The 26796-nt window shown below is 52.6% G+C and overlaps 1 protein-coding gene across 3 annotated transcripts in view; it reads left to right on the forward strand.

The window, feature by feature from the left end:
- The first annotated feature begins 384 nt into the window (after positions 1-384).
- ADAMTS14 (ADAM metallopeptidase with thrombospondin type 1 motif 14) overlaps positions 385-26796 on the forward strand; it is a 29797-nt gene continuing 3385 nt past the window's right edge. The window contains exons 1-21 of one of the 3 annotated variants that reach the window (XM_053983331.1): positions 385-457; positions 853-1265; positions 7955-8111; positions 8768-8964; positions 15429-15512; positions 16717-16873; positions 19719-19824; positions 19925-20068; positions 20638-20770; positions 20893-21006; positions 21177-21325; positions 21528-21703; positions 22560-22693; positions 22954-23077; positions 23195-23275; positions 23426-23589; positions 24004-24169; positions 25002-25134; positions 25269-25476; positions 26018-26144; positions 26576-26686. In XM_053983331.1, coding sequence (XP_053839306.1) covers positions 385-457; positions 853-1265; positions 7955-8111; positions 8768-8964; positions 15429-15512; positions 16717-16873; positions 19719-19824; positions 19925-20068; positions 20638-20770; positions 20893-21006; positions 21177-21325; positions 21528-21703; positions 22560-22693; positions 22954-23077; positions 23195-23275; positions 23426-23589; positions 24004-24169; positions 25002-25134; positions 25269-25476; positions 26018-26144; positions 26576-26686 — 3151 coding nt within the window. Of the gene's footprint in view, positions 458-852; positions 1266-7954; positions 8112-8767; positions 8965-15428; positions 15513-16716; positions 16874-19718; positions 19825-19924; positions 20069-20637; positions 20771-20892; positions 21007-21176; positions 21326-21527; positions 21704-22559; positions 22694-22953; positions 23276-23425; positions 23590-24003; positions 24170-25001; positions 25135-25268; positions 25477-26017; positions 26145-26575; positions 26687-26796 lie in introns of all 3 variants that reach the window. The other 2 variants (XM_053983332.1, XM_053983330.1) reach the window with 2 other exon arrangements.

The following is a 26796-nucleotide window of genomic DNA, read 5'->3' on the forward strand; positions in this document are numbered from 1 at the left end:
GGGAGGGCTGCCCGAAAAGGCTTTTTTTTTTTTTTTTTTTTTTTTTTTTTTTTTAAATCTCCAAGAAAAGAGCGATCCACAGGCAACGCGAGAACTTTCCCCCCCCCACCCCGCGTCTTTAATAAGAAAACTATGTTTAAATTTTTTTTAAAAAGATTTTAAGAAATTCAAGAAAGAAATTAAATTAAAACGAGCCCGACCTCCCACCCCCTGGCCCAGACCCGGCCCCCGGCCCGCCCAACGCCGCTCGGGAGGCGGCAGAAGCAGCGGCGGCGGCGGCGGGAGCGCCGGCGGCCCCGGCGGCGGCGGGGGGAGGCGGTCGCCGGGCGCCGCCCGCCCCGCATCCCGCATCCCGCCGGCCCCGCATCCCGCCGCCGGCTCCAAATGGATTATCTGCGGCTGGTGCTCTCCTGCCTCGTCCCCCTGCACGGCTGCCTGGCCGCCGGCAGCGCCCCAGGTACGGTCGCTGCCCCGCGGACGGGGGGCCCGGGGTGGAGGGGGTGGGGGGGCTGACAGGTGGCTGCACCCCGGAGGATGGGGAGAAGGGAGAGGGAATCCGCTGGTGGGGGTTAGGTTTCAGTGGGAATTGGGGGAGATGGAGGCAGGGCGAGAAATAGTTGGCGTGTTTGGCGTGCGAGGGGACGTCAGCCCCAGTTCCTTCTGCTACGTTGGACGCACCCGCTTAAAACTACAAAGCGGAGCTGGGTCGGGACGGAAAAGCAGCTGTCGGGGTTTATCGAGCTCCGGCGGTGCTCGCCAAAGGCTCCCCCGGTTGCGTTGGCCCCCGCGATGCCGGCGCCCGGGCGGGATGCTCCGTGCTCACGGCCCTTTCCCTCGCGGCTGTCTCCGCAGAGCTCCTCCTGTCCGGCAAACTCAGCGAGTATGGAGTGATCGTCCCCTTCAGCACCGACTGCCGGGGTCGCTTCCTGTCGCACGTGGTGTCCGGCGACGCGGCGGCGGGGCTCGGCCAGCCCGCCTGTCCCTCGGAACCGTCCCCGTCCCCGTCCCGCCGCCGCGTCCCCCGCAGCCCCCCGGATGAGTCCCCGCAGCGCCGCTTGCTCTACTTCAACGTCACGGTTTTTGGGAAGGAGCTGCACCTCCGGCTGAGGCCCAACCGCCGGCTGGTGCCACCGGGAGCCGTGGCAGAGTGGCAGGAGGATTTTGAGGTGCTTTTCCGGGAACCCCTCCAGCAGCGGTGCCTTTTCACCGGTGACATCTCCGGGATGCCTGGAGCTGCCGTGGCCATCAGCAACTGCGATGGACTGGTAAGCTGGAGGCTGGTGGGATGCTGTGGTGGTGGTTTTGGTTTGTTAATTTGAGATTTTTGTTAATTTTGAGATTTTTCTGGTTAGTGTGCTAGTGGGTGTGGTGGGTTTTAGTGTTGGATAATCAGTAGTGTGCTTACCTTTTTGCTGTGAGGTAGGATTAGGAGAAAGGTAAAGTAGGCTCAAAACTTTAAAAGGGTATAAAGAAAAGTTTATTAACAGTAACTGAAAGAAAGAGTAATAAAAATCCGAACAAAACCTTCAGAATACTTCTCTTCTTCTCACAGCGTTTTCTTCTCACTGACAATGTAAAGAAAAAACGTAAAATGATCACTTCCCTAAATGCCTGGCACGCAAAACCACCATAGGTGCTTTGAGTGTCCTGCCTGTGTTTTGGTGTGGTTTCCTCTTGAGAGATTAATCCTGGTGCCCTGAAACCCGATTTTTTGGTGATGCTTTAGGTGTCTGTGCCATAAGTTGCCCTTTGACAGCAGCAGGTCCCCTTTCCCCATGTGGCCCTGGGTGTTACCCACCTGCTCCATCAGGGTGGTCTGTGCACCAGTGTTTATTTAAAAGGCTTGGAAAAATTGCCAGTCCTGTGCCTGAACTGCCTCCTGCCCAGATGCTGTTACTCCATGGGCTGTGCCCAGCCTCTGGGACAGGCACACACACTCATGGTGATGCTGTTCCATCCTTGCCCACCCGTGTTTTACCGTGAGACTCCTCCAGGAACTCAGGAACTTTTCCTCTGCATTTCCCACCTCTTAAGTGATGCTGTGTGAGCTCGAGCACCTCCTGAAATCACTGTTAGCTGTGGTCTGGCTCCCACCAAGCATCTTTTTGTAGGAGGACGTTTTTTTTTCTTTTTTTCTTTTCTTTTTTTTTTCCCTAATCACTCAGGGGCTCAGAGGCTCTTGGCTTTCTGAGCACAGTTCAGCATCAGTAGCTTGCTGCCACAGCGCTTTAATTCCTTTAAATGGCTCTGTTACCTCATTATCCCCAGCATCTGCTCTGCCTGTGGGTTCCCTACCTTTGATACGCTTGGGGAAGCGCTTATTTTTTAATACCCTTGGCCCGTTGCCCTTCAGATTTCCTTTGAGCCAATTTAAATCTTGTTTTAGGTGCCCGAGTTTGCTGTTTTCTCCTGGTACCACTTAAACTTACTGCCGGGTTGGAAGAAATGCCTTATTTTGTGCCTCAAAAAAAAAAATATTTTTTTATATATTTCTTTTTTAGTTGCTTTATTCTGGGAGCTCCTTAAGCCAATTTTGGCCACCAGCACAAACAATTTGGCATTCCTTTCTTTTTATACGGTGCCTGATGCTACTGTACAAGCAGAAATGATAGAGCAGCACAGCTAGAAATACGTATTTCGCCTACATATAGGAACTAAATTTTTTTAGCACGTAATCCACACCTTTTGAAGCATCCTTTCGGGAATGGGCTGAGGCTGTGGACTTGCAGACATTTCTCCGGGACGCGGATTACTCTGGGGCTGGCCAGTGTGGGCAGGCTTGGAAGCTTTAAAGGCATTTCCTATAGACCCAGCAAATAGTGCTGAGTCTGGAACAGAGAGCAGGGCTTGGAGCGTGCAGGTTCCGTGGCAGATCTCATTCCCTTTGGCATCACGAGCAAGAGGATGCTGGAGGCGCTCAGCAGCTGATCCGTGTCCTGCTGTGGCACAGGTTTGGGGATTTTCTTCCCCAGAGCCCATTCTATTGTTAGTGTCAATCCCAGGCAGGCTTTAATTTAACTTTTCCAGCTTTCCTAGGCTTTAGCCACAAGTTTTCCCATCACAGCCCCTTGCACACCTTGTTGGTTGTCATTCTTTTTGCCCTTGTTCCACCTGGGTTAGGATGTAGTGCATGCCCCAGGATGCTTTTCCATGTGGATTTATGCAGTCATATCCTGCCACCCGTGGATAAGCCCACTCTTTTAAGCCCATATAAAGGAAGAAGTGGCTTTTCCCCCAGGATATGGATTTTTTTTTTTTTCTATTTCCTGCAATAAATTTATTGCTTGGTGGCCAACAAATCAATATCCTGGCTTGCACTAGGAATTTCCAGAGCTGGTCTGGTGAAGGACACGAGGCTGAGGGGACAAGCAGGTGCTTGCCTCCCTTGCCCTTGTGATACAGTTGGTTTCTTTTTTCCATGGGTTTTCTGGCTGTAAGGCCCTCGGGCTTAAGTAAGTCTGACATCTTCAGTCTGCTCAGGATCCACCTGCTTTGGAGGAGTGGGGAGATCAAGAGGATTCCCAAAAAGCAGTGAAAAGAGCTTGACTGAGGAAACAGAGCAAGAAATGGAACCAAAACCTGGTTCTAGGTGTGGATGGGATGGGAGGATGATGTTTGTGACCTGAGAAGCAGCAGAGCATCTGGGAGGGATGTACGTGGTCAGGAATGTTGCTGATGGGCTGGAGGAAACTCTTCCATAAGCAAGGACCCTGGAATTCCTGTGGACTTTTGCTGGAAGCTGCCCACGAGCTCCGGAAGGGGATTATGGCTTTTGCATCCCGGTATAGCGCGCGTGGGAGACGCGGGGCCGCGCTTGGCCGCCGCTTCCTGGCCAGAGGAAGCGCTCCGGGATGCTGCGGATGAGGGCTGTGTACACAAAGAGATTAGGCTGCGTATAAACAGAGACTGAGATTATAAATAACAGGGGGGGGAGTGGAGGAGAGGAAGAAAAAAACCCCAAAACCCGAACCCAGCTCTTGAAAAAGAGAGTCCACCCAAAGTCTTTCCTAAATCCATATTTAGCCATGTAGGCGAGCCGATACTTTTCCCAGATGCCAAAGCCATGGCACCTTCCACGGCTGTCATTCGCTGCGGGCGTCCACGCGTGAGAATCTGGCCTTTCACTTTTTGCAAGGGTGTCTCGTACCAGGGTGGGAAGGTGCTGTCGCCCATAACGTAATTTCAAAGCTGATCTAAGCCACCAAATTCCTGACTGGTAAAGTAGCGTTAGGCAGAAATCTCCGCCGGCAGACACGTCTTGCTGCAGTGGAGGCATCCCAGATTTTTCCCCGCCGGCTTTAGCAGCGTGTGGTCGACCTTGCTTCCTTCCTGCTTTGCTGGTTGCAGGGATGGGTGAAGGATTATCATCCACAGACACCATATTCGTGTGCCTGGCTTTTCCCTGGGGTGATTTGCCGTAGTGGTGCAAACTGTAGAGCCAGCGTTTTCCATCCCCCTGGCGCTGGCTTGCTTCAGATGGGTGGCAGCAGATAAGCAGAACACAAAAGCCCTCAGAAACAGTAATTGATAGGGAACGGAGGGAGAAACAGCCCCCCAAAATGATGCCCCACTGAAAAAAGGGTCACTTGGTCTTCCTGGATTTTCCTTGCAGTTCCTGAGCTGTAGGGTTAATTCTGGGGAGAAAAAGGGTGCGAGATGTCCCTTTGGTCACATAGATCCCACTGGCCTCAGCTGGTGTGGGTGTGATATGGATATGAGGGCTTTTCTCCCAGGTGATAATCCCAAGTTTTGGCAGTGAGATGCAAACCAGGCCCTGTTTGGGCTGAAAACCCAATTAATTAATTAGTGCTGAGCGTGTCTTCATGTCCTCACTCCACCAGGAGCTACTGGTGGCTGGCTCGGGTCACCTGGCAAAGCCTGATCTGTAGGCACCCCAAAAACCTCTCATCTTGGCACGAAGAGCAGGGAAAAGGAGTCAAGGAAGGCAAAGTGTTGTGTTTGGGCTGCAAAGCCTGTGCTGCAGAGAGGCATGAAAACAGTGATGGAGCACCTCTGGACCATGCCTGATGCCCTCTGGATGGAGAGGGAGCGCTGTTATCCGTGGTGTCTGTGTTCACACTGCCTGGTTTTCTAGGACTTTTTGTCCAAATTATGTGTGAATCTTACAGGAAAAATACATACTATGCACACAGCTGGATTTCCCCCTCCTGTTAGCTTCCCTGGTCGAGTGCAGCAGCTTTGTTAATTTTTCCACATGTCCGCTGTATGAAGTGTCAGAATTTCCTGAACTCCCGTGGGAGTTGGAGCTTTCTACCCAGCAGTGGAGGGGGACCCATCAGGGTCCTGGAGTGTCCGCCTTAGTGAGGCAGGAGTTCATCTCTCCCTTAGCCTGGGGAAGCACAGGAGAGCTGGGGAAGACACTTCATCCTCCGTGAGCTGGCAGGAGTGAGTTTGGTATATGTTTTCCCTCTTTCCAGTGGAATTGTCTTTAAAGGGCCGTTTTCTAGCTGGGGAGTACCTTCACTGAGAGCTGCAGACAGCATCTCGTGTTAGGAAAAACAGTGGTAATAGTCCCGCCAATTGATTTAATTCGATTTGGTATTATTAAACCAAATTAAAATCAAGGGTGGGAAGCATATGGCTAATTGATCCCTGAGGATGGGATTGAACTCTTGGAAAAAGCCCAAGAAAAGCTGAGTGGAACATTTTGGGTGGCATCTGACCTTTTCTGCTGCCTCTCTACTCTTACAACCCTCCCAAAATGCTGAAATACAACCTCTTTGTGAGCAGGCAGGTTGGTGCATGCCTCTTGCATTTGGGTTGTTTTGGTTTTTTAAATTTATTTTTGTGAATGCTAGGGTGACCGCTGCAGCTTCTGTTTCATTTCTTGGGCTGCTCTGATCAGGTGGACACAAAAATCCCTGCGTTATCCCCTTTGCCGTCGGTCATCCCCGGAGTCGGCGGCGCGTTGCATCCCGCCTTTGGGAGAAAGTCTGGGCTGCTTTATTCCTTGAGCCAGATATAATTAGTCACGAGCTGCAGAGCAGCTCAAACCCAAGTGGGCTGTGGCTTGGGACCAGGCTCTTTCACGTTTTAATCCAGCCTTGCCCCGGCGCGGCGGCACGGCTTTCCTCCGGCCGCCTGACTCAGCAAGTCCCGGCTTTGGCCCTAAGCCCATAAACCGGCTTTGGGGTGCCTGGTCCCGAATGAAACGCCCCGTGGCAGGGCTGGGAGGGGGTGGTGGTGTCCCAGAAGTGCTCCTCCTGGGGCAGGGGCTGCTTCTGCTCCTTCTCTTATTGTATAATAAAGAGCAATGTTTCAGAGTTGGAAATTAGGAGAGTTTCTTCATCAAAGGGGTTGTCAGGCCCTGGCACAGGCTTGTATTCCCCATCCCTGGAGGGATTGAAAAGATGTGTAAATGTGCCCTTGGGGATGTGATTTAGTGGTGGCCTTGGCAGTGCTGGGTCAATGGTTGAACTTGATGATCTTGGAGAGCTTTTCCAGCCTAGAGGATTCCGTGATTCTGTGCCCTGCCCCATCACCATGGCCTCACCCGACCATCACTGAACCTGACTGGTGGTTTGACTCCCTGGCTTGTTCTCTGCCTCATCACCACCACCCTGCCTGGTGCCCCTGGTTAAACCTGGCTGTGTTCTTCATCTCCTTGGCTGAGGGTAGGGGCACAATCCCTGGCTGCCCTGGTTTGACCTGGATGTCTCCTGTGGGAAGAACCTGAGATACGTGTGTCAGGCAAGGACTTGGATTCCTCAGGAAGGAGGTAAAACAAAACCAGCCAAAGCCCCGCTTTGCAGTGGAGTTAAGCAGTTAATAACACCCAAGTGGAGCAGGAAATTTGGTGGAATCCAACAGAACCAGGTTGGCCATTGCCTGATGAATCCAATGGGACGTGAACACGAAGGGGACCCAAAGAGCCAGGCGGGTTTGGAAGAGCCCCAGCCTCTGTCCAAAAGACATGTCTGTATATATTTTACTTCTGTTTTATTTTATTTGATGAGAACCATTCCAACACTCCAACACCCTTACGAGGACTCCAGTAGATCCACGCTGCTGAAGGCTTTGCTCCAAGAACAGATCCATATGTTCTGCTGGTGCTTTCCAGGCAGCTCTTCAACAACGGGCAGAGCTGGAGGAAGGAACGCACGCGTGCGCCGTGGAGGGAGCTGGGAAAAATGCTGAGCTGGGGGGGCTGCCTGTGGGAGAGAAGCCAAATCCTGGTGATCCTTTTCCTTGCCCGAGGTCTGAGCCGGCTGGCGCTGCGGGGTGTGAGCGCTCAGGCTGATGTAAGGGGGATTTGATGGGAGCTTGGTGTTAATTAGGAGCAGGTCGGTAGCCAGGACAACATTTCCAGCGATGTTTGCCCTGTCATTCATCTTCCCTGTTTTTGGGAGGTGGAGTTGTAATGCTTTCCAGCTTCTGCTCCAACAGGATTCCCCTGTGTTAATTCCCAAGTACTTCAGGGGGCAGAGAGAATGGTTTCTCTTTCTTTCTTCTTGTTGCAGCTCGTAGTGTCAGTGAAGTGGCAGATATCCTAAAAGCACTGCAGGAATGGAATGGGGAGGGTTCAGGGAGGATCAGGAGTGTCTTGGGAGCCCCTTCAGCCTTGTATCCCTGAGTTCAGGGTCCAGGACAACTCATGGATGAGACAGAACGGAGTTTTGTAGCCATATAAAGACACAAATTGAATTGCAGCCAGGTTGGGTTTTTTTTTTTTTTCCTTTGTTGGTTGGTTTTTCCCTACTTTTTTTTTTTTCCCATCTACAGGAGAAATTAAGGGTTGTCATAGATGAACATGGTATTAGAACCATCCTGGTGTCATGGAGTAGGATCAAAACAAGATTATTTGGGATGCCTTTCCCCTTTGTGCATGCTCTGCATCAATCTTTAACGAGTATACTGAGTGTGTATGACCCCTACACATATATAAAACCACACCGTTTTTCCCCCCTTTTCCTTGTTTCTTTGTGGAATCCAGGCTGGCCTGATTCGGACAGACAGCAACGAGTTTTTCATCGAGCCCCTGGAGAGGGGCCAGCAGGACACAGAGGAGCACGGGAGGGCCCACGTGGTCTATCGGCGCTCAGCCATCCGGCAGGATGGCGCCCAGCCGCGCCACGACCTCCATCCTGAAGGTAGGGGCTGCTGGAATCCAGTCTTTCCCAGCAACTGGTAATAAATATTTCACGTGGGGAAGGAGAGGATTTCTCCTTCCATCAGCCCTTGTACATCTCAGTTTAACTGCTAAAGTCAAGAAGAAGGAAAGGAAATGCTGAGCTGGAGGTGCTGGAGCCTTGCTTTGATCACCTGTGTTGTGTGAGTGTTGAGGCACTGGAAGTTGTTGTCCAGAGAAGCTGCGGCTGCCCCATCCCTGAAAGTGTCCAAGGCCAGGCTGGATGGGGCTTGGAGCAATCTGGGTTAGTGGAAGGTGTCCCTGCCCATGGTAGGGTCCAGAACAAGATGAGCTCTAAGGCCCCTTCCAACCCAAACCATTCTCTGATGATTCTACGAAATGTGGCCTTGATTTGACTTTTTCACAGATCATAGAATCATTTAGTAAGGAAAAAACCTTTGAGGCTCTCGAGTCCAATCATTAACATGTCTTTTAGTGCTGGTCTTCACAATTCAGAGCCATTTCCCTGCCACAGAGCGAGCTGGGCCAGCAACCAGCTGGAGCTCAATATCCCGTTAGAGTTAAATCTCGTATCTATTTTCCCTACGGAATTTCTACTTCTGTGGAGCGTCACCGTGGTGTCAGATCACCTCAAAGGCTCTTTCTTTTCCTGCCCAGTGCCCGGCGTGCAGGTGGGTGAGCTCCCGAATTCCCTGGAGCTGATGACGGAGCGGCTGGGGGACACGGAGCGCAAGCGGCGCCACGCCAGGAAGGATGACTACAACATCGAGGTGCTGCTGGCCGTGGATGACTCCGTCGTGCGCTTCCATGGCAAGGAGCATGTCCAGAACTACGTCCTCACCCTCATGAACATAGTAAGGCTTGGCTCTGGGGCATGTGAATCCCACCCTTCCCTGGGTTTAGTGCTCTTCTGATGCTGCAAATCTGTTGTCCTGAGAAAATAAATCAGGAGGGATTTATTTTATGTTTGGGAGGGGGAGCAGTGCTGCAGGAAGGGCTGTGCCTTCACACCGCTGGCTCTGGTGTTTAATAGCTGTGGGAATTGGAGGGGTGGAAAGCAGAGCCCTTTGATGTTCATCTCCATCACCTTCCCCTTGCCAATGGCAGGGTCTGGCATGTTGGTGCTGTCACTGTCTGTCACCTGAGTCCAAGAGTTTCTCCTGGCTGAGACCATTTCCTCCTCATCACTGAAGTCTCAGCAAATGCTAGAGAAGAGAATGGTCATGGCTTGCTTAGTTAGAAATGACGATAGCTGTAATTTGTTTTGCAGTGATGATGTTCATGATTTATTCTGAATACTATTTGTTGGTAGAGAAAATATTTTTATAGCTTTTTAAAAGCTTTTTGGAAACCTATGCACCTGGATAACCATTCAGGATATGTTTGAAAAGGAGTTTAGAGCAGCTTTACAGTTCCTGCACCCTTCCTCACTCTGAGGCAACCTGTGCTGGTTCCCTACACTCCTTTTCATTCCTTTCTAAGATAAAAACATCCATATTCCCCAAGTCCTGAGAGATGTGGAAGGATTAATATTTATTCATCCAGTCATCTTGAGGGAGATTTGCTCCTCCAGCACCTGAATGTCTGCAAATAAGGTCTAGGCTCAAGGATCTCTTTCTCTCTCCCAGTTTTGTTTTGTTTTCCATGCTTTATCCTTGCCTCTATTTATTTATTTTTCTTTAAGTGTTCTTTGACACAGTGGTGGAAAATGTTCAAAAGGCTCAACCAGCTCTGGAATGGCCAAGTTATAAAGATGCTTTTGGGTGCTTGGTTGTTGGTTTGGGCATTATTTCTGCCATATGGCTGGCAACGAAGGGGAAATTATAAACATTGGGGGGGAGGATTTGTGGGATTGGAGGGTGATGGGGTGAAGGATGAGTGAAGTGGCTGGTCCCAAATAGGGAAAATGCTGAAGAAGCAAACACCTTCATCACAATGTTTTATTCTCTGGCATGTTATCCCGATGCCCGTTGTCCAATGCTCTCAGCATCGCTTAAATTCACTTTCTGAACATTTCTCCCCTTGGCATATTAAGTCCTCCTGCCAGGGGAAGCCACAGGGTTCCCTGCTCTGCCCTCTGGCTCTTCCCACGTTAGGGGGGTCGGAGATGATGTCATTTTTCCTTTCCGATCCCGGGAGGGGGGGGGAGGAAAGAGGGGGCCGGGATGGCCAGTTTGAGCGCCCGGAGGTTGTCAGCTCTAATCAAAAGGTCGGTTTTCAGGAGCATTTCATGGTTCCTACCCCGCGGGCAGGACTTTTCAGGGAGTGAATGCGCGGGATGCTGCGCTGGGAGAAGGGAGGACCCGCTGCCTATTCAATTATAAAGGCGGCGCTGGAGACTTTAATGAGGGGGGGAAAGCCCCAGGATAATACAGGCAACAAATACTTCCCCCCAGGTATAATTTCCTTCTATATATTCTCCCCCCCACCCCCTTCCCCTTCTTTCTTTCTGGCTTTTAGTGCGTTTTCTTTCCAGCTCTGCCGTGACCTCCGTCCGCCTCCTCTTCCCTTGGCGCCGCCTCGTTTCCTTACCGGCTCAGATTGCCTTAAAACACCCGATTCAGCAGAAAAAAAGAGAGTCCTGCTTTCTGGCCTGGGTGGCAGAGGGAGGGAGGGAGGAGGATGCCGGGGGGCTGGCGGGGAGGAGCCTGCTGGGACCACACAGCTGAACATTAATCCCATTAGTAGGAGGCAAAGGGAAGGATAAGAGGCTTGGCCAGGAAAGGACTTAATGAGCTGGGCTGGAGTACGTCAGGGAGCCAACTGGGAAAGTTTTCCTGTCTAGGAGCTCTCCTATCAAGATATATCCCAAGGAAAGGGGGCAACGAGTTTGGAAGCAATGATAAACTTTCCTGGCTTTTCCTGAGGTCTCCACTGAGTGCCGAGGGAGCAGTGGGACACGTATCCCTTCCCAGCACTGCTGTAGGTAGGGTCCCGGGGCTCTTCCCAAGACACAAAACCCTTTATTAGGAGCTCTGTGTCGGCTGAAGCTTGGTGATAAATGATTTGTCACGGAGGAGGTTTTTTATGAAAAGAAACAAACCCCACAGCCCTCATTTCATTGCCAGAAATGTGGATGCTTTTCAGTGAAGGGCTCTGTGTCCATCCCGGGAAGCTGACATGAGGATGACTGCTCCTTTTGTGCACCTAAGAGCTTCTCTGCAGGCAGGCTGCCTTCCCTGCTAGCTCCCAGCCTGCATTCCCAGCCTGCCCTTCCCTTCTTGGCCCAGATGCTGCCCAGGAATTTGGGGTCAGGTTGGAGTGAGTGGGAAAGGCACAACTGCCCCTCTGACACCAGTTGCTGAGCGTATCTCTGCTCTGAGCTGGGCATTGCTGTGTCCACCTAACCAAAACTGGTCTGTTGGGCTCTTGGGATGAATGTTTGGTGACGTGGTAGCTCTGGAAAGCCATTCCCCTCTCTTGCTTGCTGCCTGTGGCAGGGATTGTGATGTTACAGAAGGAAAATTGGGATCCCCCAGCCATGGTGGCTGCTGAGATCAAGGGCTGGGAACAAGGACCCTGGAAAAGGAAGAGGAGAGGAAATATTCAGTGTTTGGCTCTGCTTTCCAGTCTCTTGCCTTCAGGGAGTTGGGCTTCTTGGTTTTCTCCACAAGACTTTCCACTGCTCATCCCCGATCCTTTCAAATCTGGGGGTGGCTCCACTTGGAGGGGAGAGGCCAAGCTATGGCTGTGTTAAACCTGGCCCTGGCCTCAACTGGGTTCCTGGGCTTTTGTCCGATATTGCCCATGATTTGGTTAAGGATGCAAAGGTTCTTGGTGTTTTCCCATTGTTTCGGGTTACTAGGGAAACCCCATGAGTCAGAGCCCTCTCCAGGCTGGGACTTGCCTGGCTCCAGCTGAAATTATTGTTCCCAAGGGCAGAGCAACAAAGAGTGCTGCTGAGACCCCACAGAAGAGAAGGTTTGGGAACAAAAATTAAACCTTCAGCTTTAATCTTAACCTGTGTGTGGTTTTTTCTTAGGTGAGGGGTTTATGAGCCACTTTCTTGCTAACTGATAATAACAAAAACATGTCTCTCATGTGTCCATGCACTTTTCCCTACCCTCTGTATAGGCTTACATGTTTGTTGCTATTCTTTTGGGACAGCATGCCTTGTTCTGTAGAGAGCTCTGATCAAATCTAGCCTTGCCCTGGAGAACAATTCTCCCCTTCCTCTGTTCCTCCCCACAGATAATGTGGATCAACCCTCACAGAGGTGACATTACTCATTATGCAAGCCCAAAAATGTGGTAAGGGGGGGCTTTCCCCTCCCTTCCTAACCCCCCAGCCCCAGCAAAGAGGCTCAGGGTGAATCCACCGGCATGAAAATCGAGCGAGGGAATAAAAGAAAGGAGTTTAAAGATGACTTGGCTGTTCCGAGTAAGCGATCCCGGCGTTTTGAAATGTCAGCGATTCTGCTGGTTTGGCAAATTCTTCTCGTGTCTCTCCCTTTGTTTTCCTTCCCTGAAGAACAGCGAGGTCTAGCCCTCGTTGCCAGTGCGGTTTTGCTGTCGGGATCTCGCGTCTGGGGCTGCAGACTCGGGGCTGGCGAGAGGCTTGCAGGGATTTAGGGAGGCAGCCTGCCCTGCTCCCAGGTTGTAACGTTCCTTTCACTGTAAAGCAATGCCACTGCCTCCTTGGTGTTGCAGGGTCTGGGGGGAGTCCTATGGGGTGGTTGTTCCTGCTGGTTTGCCCTTAACTCACAGCTGGGCTGTTTATAGGTGGGAAAATTCCATTTTAAATGGAAGAGGAGAGCATTTCTTGCCAGGTGACGGTGTGAAACAGGCTGAACATGGATGAGATGGATAAGAAGATCTTTATCCCATGGCTTCAGGGATATTTTTTTCGTATAAAAATCGGTATTTTTTACTGGAGCCCTTTGCTGAACAGGTATTTTTGGGGGAAGGGGTTTCTCTGAAGACACTCGCTTAATGGCATGTGCAGAGGGCAGGGGGAGGTGTGCCGAGCCTGCAAACTGCTCTCCAGGTGAATTTCCATTTCCAAGGTGATGCTTGGCCCCTCCAGCTCCATCCCCACTTCTTCCACAGGCACTGGAGCACTTGGGGCCCTGCTGATGTTCCCCCCTGCCCCAAAATTTGGGGCCTGCAGGGACACAGCCCTTGCAGCAGCCAGCACCAAGCCCTTTTGATATGATTATTTTTCCCCCCTCAATCAATTATTTATATCTGGCTGTGAAGGGAAGTCTGTAGCCTTGGGCAGTGTGGTTCCACATCTGCTTTCTGAATTTACCCTAAAGGTCGCTGCTGAGCTGGTACCGGTTAGGTGCAGATCCCAGCCTAAACCCTGGACTAAACAGGGGCTGGGCTTTAGGTTAACTCTTCGTTTCAGAGGCTGAAATGGAGTCCCAGGGAGGGCTGAGATGAAGTACCATACTGAGGGAGTACCAGGCCCCTGCGAGCTGGAGGAGAGTGGGATTTAGCACTGCTTTATAAGGAAGATTTATGGAATTAAATCCCATCTTGGAATAATACAACAGGGTCTACTGAGCATCCTGCCAAAATATCCTGTGCAGCTGGGAAGGGAGAGGTCTGTGCTGCTCCACGTGATGCTCCCAGTCACAGCAAGGTCAGGTGGTGGCTGGTAGAGAGGTCCCTAAGGCAGGAACGTGGATTGAGGGGTCCTCAGGAGCAGGCAGCAAGCAGCAGAGTGCTGGTGGATGACCATAAAATCCTAAAATCATGGAATGGTTTGGAAGGGAGATGAAAGCTCATCCCATTCCTACCCTCTACCATGAGGCAGGGACACCTTCCACCATCCCAGGTTGGTCCAAGCCAAATCAAACCTGACCTTGGACACTTCCAGGAATGAGGCAGCCACAGATTCTCTGGGTAGCCTGTGCCAGTTCCCTCAGTCACTTCCCTCAGTTCCTTCCCAGTATCCCATTTAACCCTACCCTCTCTCAGTCTGGAGCTCCAGCTCCCGACACATGCTGGGGGTGAAGGAAATGCGTGAAGATTTGGTAAAGTGAAGGAAATGGTTGTGTTTCCTGTCCTGTTCCTCACACCACCCCCCAGGTCCAGCTCTGCATCTCTTCAAGCATGGTTTTAATTTCTCCCTCTCTCCCTGCTTTCCCACCCTGCCATATTACCAATATTTTTGTAAGGGATCAAACTTATGACGTGGGATTTTTCTGGGATGCCAAAGCCTCCTACATCCTAAAACCCAGCCTGACATCCCTGGGGAGTTGCAGCTCCTTGCTGGGCTGGATCCTTCATACCTCAGTGGATCTGGAGGCCTGAGTAATGTTTGCAGCTGCAACACTGCGTGACCTTCCACCCTTCTGTGCACATCCCCCAAAAAATAGGGTTGGGATGAAAAAAAAATCCGTCATATTCTCACTATTCTTACAAAAGGGGGAGGGTGAAGGAGCATCCCACCCACAGAAAGTAGGGATGAGCTGAGGGTGGGTTGACCAGTGAGTTATCTTTCCACACTGATGGATAAAATACCCTACGGCTCTTGCAGCTTCTGCATCCAAAGGGATGCATTAATGGGGAGGGACTGGCAGTGAATTGATTAATTTTAATTTTTTTATCGATTTTGCTGCATTCAAGGCTCAGGATCTGCATTGCCTCTCTGCGTGCTCGGAGGCAGCCCATGGGAGTATTGGTTGTCATGGGGAAAAGGTTAACACTGGGTTTTTGGGTTTAAAGCTGGCCTGAGTGGGTATTTCAAATGGAATCCCAGGCTGGAAAATAGGGGGCTTATAAAATACTGGGGAGTGGCTGACATGCACTTGGGCAGCAGTAAAAGGGCAGTTGTCACCCAGCCCTTGGTACAAATGTCATTGACTCATGAGCACTCCCTGTTCTCTTCATTGTGTTGCCTTCTCCTGGGATTTCTGGAGCCATAGGTCAGGTTTGACTCACTGATGCGACTGAGGAAAGCCCTGGCTTTGGGGAGAGGCAAAGGATTGTATCAAAAAGCCGTTTTTCCTTTGGATGCTGGAGTCTGGAGCATTTCCATCCCTCTGTAGGGTTCATATTCCAAAGAGGCAATGGCTCATTGAGAAATAAGGTGGAGGAAACACAGCCCTTGATGGAAATGGGTGATGTCATTGACCATCTGAGCCATTCCTGGGGAAATTTTGGCTTATTCCAGCTTGGCTTGTTGGCTTTGTGCTTGTTACACGTAGGAAAATGGGGAAAAAAACCCTCCCCGCATTGGGAGGAGAGGGATGAGATCTTTGCACCTGGTCTTGGAAAAGCCTGGAAGGGTGTGGAACGTGGGAGCGTGGAGGACAGGAAGCTGGGATGGCCTTAACTTCTTCCCTGTTGGATTTCCCTCCCTTCCTCAGGTGGATGAAATTTATCACGACGAGTCGCTGGGCGTCCACATCAACATCGTGCTGGTCAGGATGATCATGGTGGGATATCGTCAGGTAAATCCAGCGCTCGAGCTGGCGAGCAGGAGATGCTCTAATGTTGATTTAGCACTTAGGTAAGCCCGGCCTTGGGAAAGCGTGGCAGCTGTTGGAGCCCAAATGACAACTGTGCTGAGCAGGGGTGAATTTGAGCCTTCCTTAGCCTAGTTTTTGGGGGCTGAGGGCCTGGATAGCCCCATGACCTACGAGGCCCTCAGGGAGGTGGTGGGTGGGTGGCTGTGATCTTCTGTTATGTGCTTGCTGTGGGATGTGGGGAAAACCACAGAGGCTTCTTCGGAGCGCTGTAGATGATGGAGTAAAGGTGGCTTCCCACACTGAGAGAATCTGGATGTTAGTGAGGAGAAACCAAGGCTGGGATCTCCTTGACTGTCTCTCTGGCAGTCCTGTAGCTCTCATGTGGCTTAGGCATGGCTAGGAAAAGTGTGGGAAGGTTTCCTGAGAAGTTTTCGTGTGGTTTCTCAGGCTGCACTTATTTTTTAAGGCTTGTTCGAGCACAGCAGTTAGATTTTTCTTTAAAACAATGTGATTTTCTGTACTTTTTTGGGGCAAGCCCCTGTCCCACAGGAAGTGTTCCAGAAAGGGTGTTAATGACTCAACACAGTGATGTCTCTGTGTGTGTGTGATCCACAAATAAGACTGGTTAGGTCTTGGAAAAAAAAAACAAACTTCCTTATTATGGAAATATGCTTGGCTGGCAGAAACCCAACACATCCTGGAAATCCAGGGGTGGTTCTGAGGAGCAGGGGTAAGGATGGAGGCTGGTCCATTTTTGGAGGCTTCCATGGGACCAGGAACATCATCACTAGCTGAGAAAGCCAACAATCCATTTGGCTTCATCCCAGTGACGTTTGTGCTCTGGGCTGGAGGTTGGTCTGAGGAGGGGAAGGGATTTGGAGCTGTGGTGATATGGCAGGGTGGGAACTGCCAGGCTCTGTTAGGGATGATTTATCCTCCCCAAAGCCGGTGCTGGAGGCAGCTGCTTTGTCCAGCTGCGTCACTTCTCAGGTTCAGGGGACGATAATGAGGAGCAGATATTTGAATCCAGGAGAGATCTGAGCTCACTGTTTAGATCTGATGCTTCCCGAGCGAGTCCTCCTGCAGCTTCTTACCTCCCACTTGGGATAACAGCTCCTTGGCTCCCAGGGGAAGGGCAGCAGCCGTTCCTGCTCTCCCCAGCAGTGGATTTCCGTTCTCTCCGCAGTCAGTGAGCCTGATCGAGCGGGGCAATCCGTCGCGGAGCCTGGAGCAGGTGTGCCGCTGGGCGCACTCGCAGCAGCGCTCCGACCCGGAGCACGCCGAGTACCACGACCACGCCGTCTTCCTCACCAGGCAAGATTTTGGGCCCGCAGGTATGCAAGGTACTGTATTTGTCTCGATCAGGTATGTGCAGTTTGCTGGGGGGAAAAGCCAGCGAGGGGTGAGAGGATTTTCTTGCAAGCACAGTCTGTTTCTTGGCCAGCAAGGTCCAGAAAAAGGTTATAAAAATCGGTATTTTTTTCCTTCACATGATGAAGAAGAGAGAGACAGAGAATTAATCCAGAGCATCAGCCTGAATAGATAAAATATCTTTATTTATTTATTGTCTTGCTCTTTGATTTCATTTATCGGTCCTCCCCATGGCCCAAAACACCTTAAAAATACAAAAGTAAGATAAAAAAGATGAAATACCACAGGAAGCCCCATGGAGTCAATCAACTTATTCTGTCCTCTGGAAGACTTTAAAACCTATTTTTATATGGATTTATTTCTTGGACATGGGAGCATCAATAAACCCTGGGCCAAAGAGGAGATTTTACTACAGGAATCTCTCGCCCTCTTGGTGCAGAGATTGTGCTGGTGTGGTCTGAGAAGTTGGAGGCCTTGCTAATAAAAATTTTCAGGAAAATCTTCTGGTGTTTCATGGCTCCATTAGGAAAACAGGTGCTTTGGTGTTACCAGGAGAGGTGACTTTTCCCAGTTCTGAGCCTGCTGCTTCCAAATTCCCATCTCCTCCTTTCCACGCTGCTGGCCAGGTCTGGATTTCCGTCAGGAGGCTCCGTTCGATGCCGTGAATGGGGTGGGTATTGTCACCCTGATCTGTAGCACAAATCCTCCTGGTGTGCACAGGAGGAAGGAAAGGGGGAGAAGGAAACCTGTCCTAACTTGGATTACCTCCCTGAGAAGGATCCCCCTCAGCAGGAGATGAACCTTGGGAGAAATCCAGCTGGAAACCCTCCTGAGTGTGCCAGTGGTCCCGTGGCCACCAAGCAGCAGACCTTGGCTTGTGCCAAGCTGCTGACCTGCCCTGGTCTCCTTATCCAGAGTCACACGGGTGAAATACCAGCTTTTGTTTCGTTTTTCTAGATCCTTCCTGGCAAAGTGACTGTTTCCAAAGGCATTGGTGAGAGGACCTTTTTTGGCAGAAGGGGGAGACTCCCTAGGCTGCCCCTTGGTGGGAAGGAGTCGTGAGATCGATGGAGTAGCCCTGCTCTAGGGGTGCTCCTTCCAGCAGCTCCTTCCCTTTTTCCCCATGGGTCTGGCTCTCTGCTTGTCACACATCTCCAGGACTTTCTGTGGAAGTCCCCGTGTCCTTGCCTGGCTGTGCTGCATGGCACAAGGAGCTCCTCATCCACTGGAAATTTCCTTCTGATTGGGCTGCTGGAATAGTAACACTGTGCTTGCTCTTGCCTCTTTTCCCCAAAACAAAATCCTTGTGGATCCCCAACACCCCATTAAGTTTGGGGATGCATGGAATGAAGAACCAGAGTGTGGCACCAAATTGCCCCAAATATACCCTTTGAAGAGAAAAGCAGTGGACAGATGGGTTGTAAATTATTAATTGCTTCTGTAGAGGTCTTGTCCCTCTGCAGGGGGTGGCATAGAGGGGTTTTGTGGCCTGGGCTGAAGGATGCTTGTGCTCAGAATTAAATATTTTCCAAGTAGTTGCTTCTCCCGTGAAGAACCTTTTGTACTCCTTCCAATTCTTACTAGGGTCTTCCTTACAAAAAACTGCCTTTGTGAGCATCCACCTTTTCATATTCCTTTGTCCCATCTCCCAACCACAGCGTCTTTGGTTGGGAATTTATCCAATTTTCATCCTAGACAAAATAAATTTGCCCTCCCCTTGTAGAGGAAGCTTCCCACAACTTTATTCTTTCTTGTGGAAAGTTTCATGGGGGCAAAAAAAAAATATTTTCAAATGATTTATCCAGGGCTTGATTTATTACTCTATGGTTAAACCCCATTGTGGGAGTGACTTGGTGTGGATCAAGAATCCCACAAGGATGGGGGGCTCTGTGGAGCCTGTGGTTTGGCCAGGCTGGGTGTAGAGTCAGCTCATCAGCATCCCTCTCCTGCTGCTGCCTACTCCTGGCTTGCTGAGTTCTCCTCTTCCAGCATGCCAATCCCCAGGGCACAGTTATCCAGCATGGTCCTGCCCTGCTTTTGCCTCTCTGACCTTTAAGTCCTTCCTTCACTAACTCCCTTGATGCCAAAAAGGGTCAGCCTTAAAAAAAACCCCAACACATGTAAAAAAGCTTTGGGGAGTAAATTCTGGAGTGTGCCAGCAAGTTAATTGAATTGGGCAGAAATAAGGTGAAAAAGAAAGGAAAAGTGACCAAAATGGAGGTGATGTGTTGCTGCCTGGGCGGGGGAAGATTCCTCTGCCCACAGCTGCCCCACTGCACTGCACTTGATCGAGGGCTGGGGTGCTGGGGCAGGGGCGGGTGCATGTGCGGGTGCGCCCCGTGGGGAGCAGGGCTGTGGTTTTGGCAGGGCTCTGGGGAGCGCCTCATGCCTTTTCTTCTCTCTCTTTTCCCTTCTTTATTTGTTTTAAATGAAGAAGAATGCGGGGGATGCCATTCCTGGGTTGGGAGGCGGCGGCCACCCACGCTGACAGGGTGTTGTGGGTGCTGTTTCTGCCCTCCTGCCTGCCCAGGTGTGTTGGCACAAGGGCACAGTGGTGCCAGCGAGCCCCACGGCAACCTCTGCTGCCTTTTGGCACACACTGCTGAGCCAGTCCTTGGGCTGTCATCCAAGTGACCTGGGCAGCCCCTCCTCTTCAGCGCCCTCCCCTCTGTTTTCTCTTCTGTTGCAGTGAAGCCAGATTATGTATTTGTAGTTTTTTTTTTTTTTTTCCCCTTAATTTTTCATTATTTCCCCTCCTCTCTCAAAGGTTTTCTCTCTCCTCTCCTCCTCTGTCCTTCCCTCCTGTCTTTGCCCCAGGCTACGCTCCGGTGACGGGGATGTGCCACCCTCTCCGCAGCTGCACCCTCAACCACGAGGACGGCTTCTCCTCGGCCTTCGTCGTCGCCCACGAGACCGGGCACGTGTAAGTCGTGGGGGCAGAGCTGGCAGTGGTGGTGCCCCTCTCTTTGCAAAGGGGGCTTTCTGCTGCTGCAGCTGTGAATCCCTTGGGATCTTCCCGCCAGGTTGGGCATGGAGCACGACGGCCAGGGCAACCGCTGCGCCGACGAGACCAGCATGGGGAGCATCATGGCGCCGCTGGTCCAGGCCGCCTTCCACCGCTACCACTGGTCCCGCTGCAGCAAACAGGAGCTCAACCGCTACATCCAGTACGCGCCTTCCAGCCGGGAGGGGATGGTCTCCCTTCAGACCCCGACTGATGGCTTTTGGTACCCAAAGGTGCTCCCAGGGCTGGAGCGCCTCTGGAGACAGGCTGGAAGAGCTGGGGGTGTTCGGCCTGGAGAACAGAAGGCTCCAGGGAGACCTTGGAGCCTCTTTCAGTGCCTGAAGGGGTTCTGAGAGAGCTGGAGAGGGACTTTGGACAAGGGGAAATGGCTTCCCACTGACAGAGAATAGCGTCAGATGGGATATTAGGAAAAAGTTCTCTCCTGTGAGGGAGGTGAGGCCCTTGCACAGGTTGCCCAGAGCAGCTGTGGCTGCCCCTGGATCCCTGGAAGTATCCAAGGCCAGGTTGGATGGGGCTAGGAGCAGCCTGGTCTAATGGAAGGTGTCCCTGCACATGGCAGGGGGGTGGAACTCTATGGCCTTGAAGGACCATTCCAGCCCAAACCATTCTGGGATTCCATGATAATTCAAATTTCTCAGTAGCTGAATTTGGAGAGTGGCCTGGAGCTGGGGGATGGGTTGATGGAAGGAAATCCTCTCTCTGACTCTGCAGCTCCTACGACTGCCTCCTGGATGACCCCTTTGAGCACCAGTGGCCCACGTTACCTGAGCTGCCGGGAATTAATTATTCCATGGACGAGCAGTGCCGCTTCGACTTCGGCGTGGGGTACAAGACGTGCACGGCGGTGAGTACGGGGCTGTGTGGCCACGCTGTCCCCCCTCCCTGGGGTCCCCAGCCAGCCTGGCTGCCACCAGCCTGCTGGTCCTCGCCGCTGCTGTCCCAGCCCAGCTCCTCTGTGCTCCCCAGTTCCGCACCTTCGACCCCTGCAAGCAGCTGTGGTGCAGCCACCCGGACAACCCCTACTTCTGCAAGACCAAGAAGGGACCGCCCTTGGATGGGACCGAGTGCTCTCCTGGCAAGGTAGGGGCTGGTCCTGCTTCCTGTGGGAGGGATGTGCCCGAGGGCACGATGAAGAGCACCTTCCTCCTGTGCTTTACCCTTTCTGTAGTGCTGTGAGTGCAGGAGGGCTCTCCACGGGTGCTGAGCGCTTTGGAAGAGGTCTGGAACTCATTCCTTCTCCTCCCTTCCAGTGGTGCTTCAAGGGCCACTGCATCTGGAAGACGTCAGAGCAGCCTTACAGCCAGGATGGCAGCTGGAGCTCCTGGTCCAAGTTCGGCTCGTGCTCCAGGACCTGCGGGGGAGGCGTGCGATCCCGCAGCCGGAGCTGCGACAACCCGCCGTACGTCTGGGTTTTGCCTCCCTCCCTTTTCCCAACTGGAAGTGGCTGCGAGCCAGAGGTTTCTGGCTCTTCCCCTTGCTGGCAGGGATGGGGCCATCAGTTCCTGCGGGAGCTGTGCCGTGTATTCGGGCACTGAGCTGTGCTGGGGTTGAACACCATCCCCTCTCCAGCACCCTTACAAGCCACTGGGTTTATTTTCCAGCCCAGCATATGGAGGGCACCAGTGCCCGGGAGCCACCTACGAGTACCAGGTGTGTAATGCCGAGGAGTGCCCAGGGCCCTACCAGGATTTCCGTGCCCAGCAGTGCTCCAAGCGCAACTCCTACTACACCCATCAGAACAGCAAACATTCCTGGCTTCCCTACGAGCACCATGACGGTGAGTGGTGGCGGGTCCTAGCAAAGGAGCAGTAGCCAAATTCCTCCAGAGGACTCTGCCCTGGTGGCCATCAGTTTGGGATGGAGACTGTGCCAGCTGCACAGATGTTGGGCGGTGGGAAGCTCCTGAGCTGGAAACTGTTGTGCAATAAGCTGACAGCAAGCAGCCAGCTTTTTAAAACCATGGAATCACAGAATGGTTTGGGTTGGAAGTGACCTTAATGATGATCTCATTCCAACCCTACAGCTGTGGGCAGGGACACCTTCCACTAGACCAGTTTACTCACAGTTGGAAGAACACTTCCCAGGATCCGGAGGCAGCCACAGCTTCTCTGGGCAACTTGTGTGCCAGGGCCTCCCCACCCTCACAATATAGAGTTTCTTCCCAATACCCCATCTAACCCTGCCTTCTGTCAGTTTGAAGCCATTCCCCCTTGTCCTGTCATGCCTTCCTCCTTGTCCAAAGTCCCTCTCCAGCTTTCTTCGAGCCCCTTCAGGCACTGGAAAGGGCTCTTAGTTCTCCCTGGAGCCTTCTGTTCTCCGGGCTGAACACCTCCAGCTCTCCCAGCCTCTCTCTCTGCTCTGTTTCCGGAGCAGAGCTGCTTACTTGCATTGCAGCCTTGATGTAGCGTGTCCTGTCCTTCCCTTAATTTCCTGAGTGTAACGGGCAAAAGTGCAGGCTTCTGAGCTGCAAATGGCCTTGGGAGACCAGCCACGTGAATATCCTGGGCTTTGGAATTGTGGCTGTGCTCAGGGGTACAAGCTGAGATGACTTTCTGTCTTCACTCACCCTAATGAATACCCACAACTCCTTTTTCCCCCCACCTCTCTTTTTCTCCCCTTTCCCTTTGCCACAGATGCTCAGAAGTGTGAACTGATCTGCCAGTCTGAGGGCACGGGAGACGTGGTGTTCATGAACCAGGTTGTTCACGACGGGACCCGCTGCAGCTACCGAGACCCCTACAGCGTCTGCGTCCGGGGCGAGTGCGTGGTGAGGAGCTCTTGTGGGGCTGTCCCTGTCCTTCCCCTGGCCAGGAGAGAGCTCAGCCCCTTGGGGGCATGGGTTTTTGCCCTGGGGACCAAGCCTTTGTGCAGCAAAGGGGGATGGTGGAGTGATGGGCTGGGCCGTGGGGCTGTAATCCTGTGCTGGGCTGCAGGGCTGTAAGCCTGGGCTGGGCTGCAGGGCTGTAACCCCAGGCTGGACCTCAGGCACGTAACCCCAGGCTTGTCCTTTCCTCCCCTGGGTGCCAGCACGTCGGCTGTGACAAGGAGGTTGGCTCCCTGAAGCAGGATGACAAGTGTGGGGTCTGCGGTGGGGACAATTCCCACTGCCGGACGGTGAAGGGCACGTTGGCCAAGACCCCCAAGCAGCCAGGTGAGAGGGCTGGGTGGGTTTGGAAGCAGATTCACGACCTGGATTCATGTGTCCAGTTGGAGGAAACTTGCTCTGTCTTTCTTTCTCTTCTCTCCATCCTTCTTCCCACCCTTTCAGGTGTTTTGAAGATGTTTGAGATCCCAGCTGGAGCAAGGCACCTTCAGATAGAAGAGATGGAGCCAGCATCCCACAGCATCGGTGAGCATGCCCTAATCCACCTCTCCCTTCACCCTTTCTCAACCCCTTTCTCATAATTCCCACCAAAGAGGGTCTTGTGTAGGTCATTCCCATCCTCCAAAGTGAGTGGCCAGAGGGAATGATATTGAAAAGATCTCCTTTCTCCTCCAGCTGTTAAGAATCAAGCCACGGGGAACTTCATCCTGAATGCCAAGGGCCACGAAGCCAAAAGCCAGGTGTTCATTGAGATGGGCTTGGAGTGGGAGTACACTGTGGAACAAGGCAAGGAGAGCCTGAAAACCAGCGGTCCCCTGCACGAGGCCATCAGTGTTTTGGTAAGCCTGGCTGGCACATGCTCTTGGGGGCTTGGGGACGAGTGTCAGAGACAGGGAGGTGGTCTGAGGTGTGATGTGGCAGGTGATGGAAGGATGTGGGTAGAGGAAGAGGGCATGTCATTAAATCCAGGGAATGAGCCAGCCAGAAGCACCAAGGGGTGACCAGCTGTGTGAGGGAATGGCACAAGGATGTGTTGCTCCATTTTGCTCTGCAGCAATTGTTTATGACTCCAAATCCCATTTTAGTTATGCTGGTATGTGGGGAATTAGAGGTTGGGTTCCCTGACATGCGGGGAATGGCAGGTCTGTGCTCCCATCCATCTGTGTCCCAGTTTTGGGCATAGACCACCTTGCCATGCGGTCCCTTTCCCATGGCATCATTCCTCCCCCTCTCCGCTCCCTCTGTGCCTGCAGGTCATCTCTCAGGAGGAGGAGGTGAGGAGCAGCCTCGTGTACCGGTACATCATCCATGAAGACCTGCTGCCCATGATTGGAAATAACAATGTCCTGCTGGAGGAGATGGATTCCTACGAGTGGGCCCTCAAGAGCTGGTCCCAGTGCTCCAAGGCGTGTGGAGGAGGTAACTTCCTCTTCATAACAGCCTACAGGGCATGCTTGGGGGGGTGCTTGGATATGGTAGAGGGTGTGTGAGCCCCTTGGGGCATCTCTGGCAAGGAGAAATTATTGCAAAGCAGTTCAAGTGAGCATTTTAGCCGGATTTCATACAGAAACAGGCTTGCGTGATTGCGTGTGTGTAACTTTGTCTCTCCATGGACCTGCTAGGATTTTTGAATTCCTTGGCTGTCTTTAACTGGATTTGAGCCAAGAAATGGTGATTTTGAAGATGACCACTACTAAAGTTTGTGCAGAAGTAGGCGTGAGGTTAGCTGGTGAAAACCTCTGTGGCAAACGAAAAGGGAAAGGGGAGAAAAAGAGAGGTGGGGGGAAAAGGGCATTGTGGAAATTCATTAGGCTGAGTGAAGACAGAAACTCATCTCAGCTTGTACCCCTGAGCACAGCCACAATTCCAAAGCCCAGGATATTCATGTGGCTGATCTCCCAAGGCCTTGTTTTCATACGGCCACTGGGATCTGACTCTCAGATTGTGGAGAGCACCTTGTGCTTTGGGAATCAGAGTGGTTTGGGTTGGAAGGAGCCTTTAAAGGTCACCTGGTCCAAACCCCTGCCATGAGCTGGGACATTTTCCATGAGCTGTCTGCACTCCACAGCAGCCTGGGGAACCCCGGCGGTGGGTTCAGCTGCCACACGAGCATCCTCAGCAAACCCTGAGTCCCACCTGAGTGGTGACATCTGGGGGTGCATATCCCAGCAGGGATGCAGGAGAAGGACCAGGAGGAACCTGCAGGGATTCCCACACCCATCACCTCACTGCCCATGCTCTGCCCCCTCAGGCATCCAGTACACCAAGTACGGCTGCCGTCGCAAGAGTGACAGCCGGATGGTGCATAGGAACTTCTGTGACAACGGCAAGAAGCCAAAGCCAATCCGGAGGCGCTGTAACCTCCAGGAGTGCTCCCAGCCCATGTAAGTCCTCTCTGTGTGGTGCTCCCATTCCTCATGGGGGCGGTTTGGGGTCGCGTTGGGAGCGTTTCCAGCCGCTTCCCAGCATAAGCATCGCCTCAAATGCCTTCTCCTTGTCCGTCTTCCCACCCTGGCAGGTGGGTGGCTGAGGAGTGGGGCGCCTGCAGCCGCTCCTGCGGGAAGCTGGGGGTGCAGGCACGGGCGGTGCAGTGCGTGCAGCGCCTGCAGGACGGCACCAACCGCACCCTGCACACCAAATACTGCCCCGGGCAGCGCCCCGAGACGCGCCGGCCCTGCGGCCGCCTGCCCTGCCCTGCACAGTGGAGGACAGGAGCCTGGTCCGAGGTGAGGAAGCCCCTGGAAGGAGGGGTGGGTGTGAAGGTCAGGTGCTTACAGGGGTCATGGAGTAGAATCCTAGAATGGTTTGGTTCAAAGGGAGCTGTAAAGGTCATCTAGTCCAACCCCCCTGCCATGGACAGGGACACTTTCCCTTAGAACAGGTTGCTCAGAGTCCCATCCGGCCTGGCCTTGGTGGAGATAAGGGTACGAGAGACAGTGATGTTTTCACAGAATCCTGCAATGGTTTGGGTTGGAAGGGACCTTAAAACCTATCTCATTCCAACCCCTTGTCTTGGTCACGTCACCTTCCGCTAGACCAGGTTGCTCCAAGCCCGGCTTTGAAAACTTCTGGGGATAAGGATACAAGGAAAAATGACAGAGGAGAGAGCATCCCTGTGCAGAGAGCGTGGAGGTTTGGGAGACAAGGGAGGGAAACCCCACATCAGAAAGCAAAATCCACCTGAGGAATATCACCAGCACATCCTGGGGGGATGTGGGGGCTGTCCCCATGCCGTCGCTGACGGCCTGTCTGTCTGTCTGGGCGCAGTGCTCAGTGACCTGCGGGGAAGGCGTCCAGCAGCGGCAGGTGGTGTGCAAGGGCAGTGACAGCGGCGCACGCTGCGAGGGTGACAAGCCAGAGGCCATCCAGGGCTGCCACGTGGCCCTCTGCCCAGGTGAGAGGAGAGAGGAGGAGGAGGAGGAGGTGGCACTGGGATGGGGCGTGTGCTGGTGGGGACCAGCTCCCACAAATGCCTCCAGCCCGTTGTGGCTTCAGGGGATGCCAGCGGACAAGGTTGGCTTGAATGTCCCTGTTGCGGCTGACAGTAAAACAAACTTAAAAGCCAGCCAAAATATTTCCCTTCTCTGCTCTTAGCCCTGGCATTGGCTGGTTTTGGGTTTTCTTACAGTTTGAACTTGTGATGAGCTGGTGGAGATGGGCACCCTAGAGTTTATCTTGGGTGGGGTTTGAGTGGCTTAAATGCTGGGTGCTTAAAGGATTTAGTTTTTAAGGAGATCCCATAAAACAAACCAAACACCTTCCCGAGATATTTTGAGTGCCCTCAGCCTCCCGTGGCTGCTGGGCATCGTGGTGCTCTCTCTGCAGGGAAACTCTCCGGCATCACCACCAGTGCCGATGCCGGTGACCACGGCACGACCAAAGGGCAGCGGGTGCCCCAGGACGGAGCCAAAAACCCCGTGAGCAAGATCTCCTCCAGTAAGTGCTCGTGTAAGGGCGGCCAGGATAACCCTTCCGAGGACTTCTGCAGCTCCCTGCGGGAAGTGCAGAGGTGGGAGAGCACTCAGCAGTGCTCCTGGGGAGTTTCA

This window comes from Vidua macroura, chromosome 8 (genome assembly GCF_024509145.1).
Source record: "Vidua macroura isolate BioBank_ID:100142 chromosome 8, ASM2450914v1, whole genome shotgun sequence".
Taxonomy (NCBI): Eukaryota; Metazoa; Chordata; class Aves; order Passeriformes; family Viduidae; genus Vidua; species Vidua macroura.